Source organism: Loa loa (assembly GCF_000183805.2).
Source record: "Loa loa unplaced genomic scaffold supercont3.276, whole genome shotgun sequence".
Lineage (NCBI taxonomy): Eukaryota > Metazoa > Nematoda > Chromadorea > Rhabditida > Onchocercidae > Loa > Loa loa.
In genome coordinates this window covers 26,635-34,660 of record NW_018108456.1, presented here as the reverse complement: position 1 = coordinate 34,660, position 8,026 = coordinate 26,635, and the positions used below count along the sequence as shown (strand labels likewise).

Sequence of the window (8,026 nt, the reverse complement as noted above, 5' to 3'; positions counted from 1 at the left end):
ATATATATATATATATATATATATATATATATATATATATATATATATAAATATAAATGTAAATATAAATATAAATATAAATATAAATATAAATATAAATAATAAATATAAATATAAATATAAATATAAATATAAATATAAATATAAATGTAAATAAATAAATGAATAAATATATATATATATATATACGCATAACAAAATTATTTAATTGTTGGATAATTAATAACCTTATCAGGTAATGAGTTCTCCTGCGGTTGATCGATATCATCATCATCATCATCATAGGACATTGCTTTCAATAATAAATTTAATGCTTTATCAGCGACAGCATTGTCATAATCTTTTGCCTAATATCAAACATGAAATCATTTTCATTTCTATTTTCCTTTTCCATCCATGCTACTTTTGCAATTTTTTGCTAAAATTTTCAATAAAAGTAGTTTAGGCATGCATCAACAATAACGATTTACTTATTTATTTAATCAGAATTCAATATCCTAATAGTTATCGCGGCAAATTGCAATACTTATCTTATTATCAGCAAAATTTTCCTTACAATAAAATTTTAAAATTTAAACGCCTACATGACATAACTCATTATATATGAAAATTCTATACTTGCATTAATTGAATTCAAAATGAATCTTTTACTTTATAAAAATTTCTTATCAATTCTTACAAAAAAGTTTTAGTCACGGAATAATTTTCTTTTTAATAATTCTGAATGTAATTATTCAGATAATAATGAAAAACATTAATAATTGTGACTACATGTTATAATGATGATTGTTGAAGTAATAATAAATGATATAAGCTATTCACCTTATCAAAATCAACTTCACCATTCTGCAATATTTTGTCTGATTGATCGATGATATGCGTTTTCGATGCAGAAGTTGATGCTTCCGGTACTTTTCGTGGAGCATATCTCCAGTTACTTTTGGTATCCGGTTGGATAACAAATGATGATACTGCTTGTCGATCTTCTCCTCTATTTCATGTTTCTTTGATGAATTATTGATTTTTAAAATTTTAGAAATTATATAATTTTTGTTTTTTCCTTCCAAAGAAATTGTCCTTTTGCAATCATTTAACAAAATCAATCAAATAAAAAGAAAACCAAGCCAAAATGATAATAAACAAGTAAACAAACAAACAAACAGACAGATAAACGAAAAACGAATAAACAAACAAACAAGCCAACAAATAACGAAACAGACAAATAAACATACAAGCAAATAAAGAAGCGGACAAACGGATAAACAAACAAATAAATAAATAAACAGGCATAAACAAGGAAACAAATGGGCGAATAAATAAACAAACGGACAAATAGACAAACAGCAACAAACAGACAGGGAACTGTGAAGTAAACGAACGAACAAACAAACGAACAGACAGACAAACAAATGGGCAAACAAACAGACACAAAAATAAACAAGCAAGCAAACAAGTAAACAAACAAACAAATAAACAAGTAAGCAAATAAACAAACAAACGAGTAAACAAATAAACAAACAAATAAATAAATAAGTGAACAAACGGACAAACAGACAAACAAGCAAACAAATAAGCAGACAAACAAGCAAACAAATAAACAAACAAACAATCAATCAAACAAAACAAAACAAAAAGCTATCAAACCAATCAGGAAAAGGAAATTCAGTGAAAATTTTAATTAACAATTTGAATAATCGCAGAAAAAGTAATGCATCGTTCCTGTTAGAAATTTGAAATATTTGCATCAATGAAATTGTTAATTAAAAAACTCACAAAAATTGATTCGGTTCATAACTTCTTGGCATAGTATTAATGGGATTTGAATGGATTTTTGAGTTTTCTAATCCTATCTGCATCACATTCGATTCCGGAATTACGAATTGCGGATTCTGATCGAGAAATTTGTTATCTCTTATCACTGCTTCGGGAATGTTTGTTGGGTTTAATGGTCTAGCTACTGGTACCGCTATGGGGAATTGATAATCAGATAAAATTTTCGCTTCTACTTCAGTCATTGGCATTGTGTTTGTCGTCGCTGTTGTTGTTGTTGCCGTTGCTATTGTTGTTGTTATTGGTAACAATGATGGTGATAACGATGATAATGATAATGCTGGTATTTCATTAGCTTGTGATATAAGGGTTTCAGATACAATAGAATTTAGTGAATTATCGGAGGAAGTTGTTGCATTGATATCATGAAATTTGTTAGATGTTTCATGTGAAATTAAACCGGTGATACCAGGTGGCATCCATACCAAAACTTTTGCAGGTAATGTTGTAATCATTTCTTGTCCTTTTGATGAAACCTGTTCTTCATCTGTTTCACCTATTAAAATTCGTTCAGTTGCTGTAAAAAGCACTGATCGTTGTTGAATTTGTTCAGGTTGTGATGAATTTGATGGTTGTGATAAATGAGCAACCTGTGGTTTCTGATGAATTGTTTGTATCGATGGTATCGATACGTGATTCATTGATGCAGGAACTTGTTGTTGCAGATAATTTGATTTTAATTCGATATCAGTAAATAATGGTGCACGAGTGCTAATTTCCACAGATGGTGACAATGCTGTTGTTGTAGCAATCAAATTTTGAGCATTCAATGTTGAAGCTAAAATTTTTGGAAAAATTTTATTTCAACATTTTGAATTCATTATCAATTGTATATGTATTTCTGTCCTAATTATTTGTTCTATTATTGTTACTGTTATTGTTGTTCTTATTGTTGTTGCTATTGTCATTATCAGTTTTATTGTTATTGTTTGTTTTATTGTTATTATTAGTATTGTTGTTGTTGTTGTTGTTGTTGCTGTTGTTATTGCTATTGTTATTGTTTTTTTACATCAAAATTGTTGATGTTTATAAAAGACATAAATTTATCAATTGAAATAGGTAAAAATTTTTTAAAAAAATACATTTTGTTAATAAAACTGACGATGAAATCAATCAAATAATTTACGATATACTGAAAAATGAAGAATACTGAAAAATTAGTCATTAATTCATTTACTATATCAAATTTTTAATTGCATTACTTAAATCATTGGCTGCCAAAGAAAAAAAAACGGAAACTAATTAATGAATTAATCAATAGTAATCATTTACCAATAATTATTTATGTTACTTTGGCTATCATTATAGATCGAATGGGAACAAAGTGTATAATTTATTAATTATATGTATATATATAATTATTTTTTTATCTTTCCAAAATTTAAATATTTCCGAAAATACTAGTTAATGAATTGTGTTGTGCATATCTAGAGATAATAATTAATGAATTGCTTTATTAATTAATTTGAATTGCATATTAATTAATGAATTGTAAGATAAATCAATCAATTTACTTCTTTTATCCATAATATTATCGAATTTTTAATTGAATAAGTCAGATTAGCATTAAAATTCAACATTATCACCATAAAATTCATGATATATAGGAGAGGGGAAAAAAAGAAAAGAAATTCAAACTAACTTATTTTTCCATCATTTGATATTTCCTTTGATTGATCAATATGTACTTGTTTTGTTGTCATTTGTGCTAAAATATTGTCACCAAAGTTATTGTCACCTTTACTATCGTGTTATTCATGATTTAGTTTTATCAAAAATGTTAAAATTTTTGAGCTAAAGATTTTTTCATTTAATCATTTGTCTTTCATTTTCTTTTTTTTCTTCGTTGAAAAGGGAAATTTGTCAGAAATAAAATTTTTTACGGATTTAAATTAGTCATATCCAAAATTTCAAATGGTGGATTTCACCATTACAACACAATCGTTTTTCAATAATTAAAATAATTTGAATTTAACAAATCTTAACATAATCTCAAATTGTAAACATTTATCACTTATCATTTTATATTTCTTCTTCTGACTATCTTTTAATCGAAATCAAATGAGAAAAGAAATCTTTTCTTTTTCCTTTTTTGTTCTTTCTAAAAAATTTCGTGTTTCTTTCTTTTTTCTTTTTCTTTTTTTGAATGTTTCTAAAAATAATTTTTAAATTTATTTTCGTGCAAAAAGTTACAAAAAAAAAAAATGAAAGTTAGAAATGATTTGAACTTCGTTCACGTCGTCGAATTTCTGATTCACGTGGAATAAATTTTATTTTATCAATTCCATCGAAATTTATTTTTTCATTTTCATCCGGTATATATTTGTTCGAATAAAGTTGCTTCATAGCTTCTCGTCGATCTTCTTCCCATGGATCAATTGCTACATAATCAGATTCATGTATTGCTGGTTGCATGTAATCTGTTTCATCACATTCCACAAATTCCTTAAAATAAATTAATTTATAACTAATTTCAAATCTTTGTTAAATTTTAAAATTCATTTTAATAGAATCAAGGTTATATTTAAGTTTTAAAAAATAATTTTTGATTTAAAACAAAAAGATACACAATCGATATCATCACATTCAATAAATTCTTTTAAGAAATTAATTTGTAACTAATTTGAAATCTTTTTTAAAATTTAAAATTCATTTTACTAAAATTAGAGCTATATTTAAGTTTTAAAAAATAATTTTTGATTTAAAACAAAAAGATACACAATCCATGCCATTACATTCAATAAATTTCTTAAAATAAATTAATCTGCAATTAATTTGAAATCTTTTCTAAAATTTAAAATTTATTTTAACAGAATTAAAATTATATTTAAATTTTAAAAACAACATTTGAATAAAACAATAAAACAGTACATAAGTAATTTTTTTTTTTTTTATTTTTTAAGAAATACTATAATATTACCTGTTTTTTACCAAGACATGAGAATCCTCGAACTGTATTACATGCACGTACACGTACACGTACTTTATTCACGCAAAATGACCATGCTGACCATGATGCCCATATTGAACCATATACTATAAAAATTAATTTTCTTGCTGTTAGTTTTTCTTTACAGCCTTCATTCTTTTTTCTGCTTACACGAAAGCATTATGATTTTAAGCATTAAAATTTAAATTCAAATTTTAAGAATAAATTTAAATTTCAGTTTTCAAAGGTTGAAATTTTGATATTTTCTAATTGATATATCGCATTTTGATATGCAATTTTTAAAAAATCAAATAAATATTGTTAACTTTTTTTTCTTTATCTTAAACTGAAAATTTTCAACAATACAATATTTGTCATTCAAATATGTCATGTGAACCTATTTGCTAAAAGACAAAGAAAGAAAGAAAGGAAAAAAGATGTTTGCATAGAATTGATAATTTTCATGATATGATAAAGTGAAATATTAGATCAAATTGGGTTAGATTAATTCTCAATTTTTGGTTGACTAGATCAATTTTCAATTTCTGATTTATTCTGATTAATTGATTAGATCAAATTTCAATTTCTAACTTATCATTTTCATTTTTCAGCTTTTATATTAATTATTATTTCAAATGTTAGCATAATTCATTTACTTGCTATTAGTCCAATGATTATTTTTATTAAGAATAATGAAATATTTTCTTATCTGTTAAATGCAAACATTTTGTTGCAAAAAATAGAAATAAAAAAAAAAAGAAAAGAAAACAGGTCAAAGTCAAACTGTTCTTCGACCATTTCCGTCATTAATACACAGGTGTGTAAACAAGGTTTACCTGTGTTTATTCGTGTATATTTGTACGTATTTGTATGTATATGTGTATACGCGTGTGTGTATACGTATGTATGCGTGTATGTGTACGTATGTATATATATATACATATATGTGTGTGTATGTGTGTATTTGCATATATATACATGTGCGTATGTTTATGTGTTCACCTATGTGTGTATGCATGTGTGTGCATATATGTGTGTGTGTACATGTGTATATACATATATGTAATGTATATGTGTATATATGTATATGTATGTATGTGTAAGCCTATATATATGTATGTTTGTGTATGTGCATATGCATATATATATATGTGAATGTGTGTGTGTGTGTGTGAATGTGTGTGAATGTGTGTGTGTATGTGTGTGTGTGGTGTGTGCATATCTAACATTTGTTTATATATATATATATATATATATATACTGCTACACGAATAGAAATTAATATAATTGAAATTGTATTTTATTTACATTTTGTAATTCTAATTATAATCAAATATCTAAATCAAATGGAAAAAAAATTGATGAATAAATGAAATGTTTTTTTTTCATATCTTTAAAAAAAAAAAAAACGAAAATTGAAAAAATAAAAAACCAAAAAAAAAGTAAAAACTTGCTTTTTACAACATATCGAAATTGAACGCATTCACAGTTTTATACACATATATAATTTACTTTTAGAAATTTAACAATCTTTTAATTAAAATTTTAAAATTATTGCATTATTAAAATAATATATGAATTACATATTAATGAATTACATAATAATATCTGAATTACATATTAATGAATTACATAATAATATATGAATTACATATTAAATATTTATCATTTTATGTTTTTCATTATATATGAATTAAAAGTACAATTTACATTTTATAATTACGAAAATTTAAAAATAATTTTTATTTATCTAAAATAATATTTCCTTTCAATATTTAAACAAAAAATTTGCATCAATTATGTATGCTTTATAGCAGATAAATGCTCTAATTATGTAATTAATACATTTTTATTAAAACTTATTTAAAACATGAAATTTTTCGAAAAAAATTTTAGAAATTTTAAAAATTTTTTGAAATTATTGTTCATTTTTAACATCGTAAACATAAGATTCAAGATATATATGTATTTAAAAAAAAAAAAAAAAGATAAATAATATTAAGCAAGCATACTTACTAAATGGACCATTAGTTGGTGGTGGTAGATGTGGTGTAGCAAATCCGACAAATTGATTCAATTTACCGGTTCGATAACGAAATGGATATTCCGTAGCTGCTTCACCAAATGCTGAAATTTATATTTTATTTGATTTTATTCATAGAAATAAAAAGAAAAATGAAATTGTTTCATTATTAAAATTAAAATTTAACAATGTCAAGTGAAATAATTCATTAAATTATAAATATCCAAAAAAGCAAGAGATAAACAAATCAATAAATTTAAAATATTTTTTAAATTTGTTTCAAGAAAAAAGAAAAAGTGCCATAATTAACTTATAAATTAATAGGAAGCAATGCAATAACAATGAACTAATTTCAAAATTAGTAAAAATTAAAAAAGTTTTTTTGTGAGTGTGCCTACTGTATAAAAACTTGAATAAAAATTTGAAAATCAAAAACTTGAAATTAATTTCCGTTGGATTAAATTTTCGAAACAAAAAGAAAAATATTATAAATACAGGTATGATGTAAGTATATTGAAATATTGCAATAAGTTCTTTTTAAAAACTGTATTTTAGTTCAACCATAATCAAATCACAAAATAAAATATGCAATGAATTGAATTGAATTTTTAGATTTAACTACAAAAATACATTCCAGAATATCTCAAAACAAAATACAAACTGATATGAAAAAGTGATATAAAACAATTAATTAAACAGAAGCACTGTTTGATGGAAGTTTGAACGTATTTGAATGTAAATATTTTTTTTCTCGCAAAAATTTCCCATTAAATCATTTTATCCTTTTCAAAAAAAAAAAGCAAATCTTTCGCTCGGAAATTTCTATTCGCTTTATTTTAAGCAATTAAATCAAATCCACCAAATAATCCTTTCCTGAAGTAAGTGATCATTTAAGTTTTCGCATAATTCCATCAAGGTAGGAAAAAATAGGAAAGGTGGTGATAATTACCAGAAAGAAATATGTCGAATGTTAATTCAATGAAATTTTTAAAATAAAAGTGGGCTTAACTGGATGGTGGAATAATAATAATAATAATAATAATAATAATAATAATAATAATAATAATAGTAATAATAATAATAATAATAATAATAATAATAATAATAATAATAATAATAATAATAATAATAATAATAATAATAATAATAATAATAATAATAATAATAATAATAATAATAATAATAATAATAATAATAATAATAATAATAATAATAATAATAATAATAATAATAATAATAATAAT

The 8,026-nt window shown here is 23.5% G+C and overlaps 2 protein-coding genes across 2 annotated transcripts; both read right to left on the bottom strand.

Moving 5' to 3' along the window:
- Positions 1-1,769: 1,769 nt before the first annotated feature.
- On the bottom strand, positions 1,770-3,533 carry LOAG_18359 (hypothetical protein; the record flags this gene model as incomplete). Its single annotated transcript, XM_020451020.1, has 2 exons — positions 1,770-2,608; positions 3,473-3,533. 2 exons carry the CDS (start codon positions 3,531-3,533, stop codon positions 1,770-1,772), a joined length of 900 nt encoding a protein of 299 aa, XP_020305235.1.
- A 508-nt stretch (positions 3,534-4,041) lies between these two features.
- On the bottom strand, positions 4,042-6,886 carry LOAG_18358 (hypothetical protein; the record flags this gene model as incomplete). The annotated part of the gene is made up of 3 exons (XM_003146257.2): positions 4,042-4,275; positions 4,751-4,866; positions 6,776-6,886. Coding segments are annotated over 3 exons (461 nt in total), but the record flags the coding sequence as incomplete, so codon positions are not given.
- Positions 6,887-8,026: the final 1,140 nt, after the last annotated feature.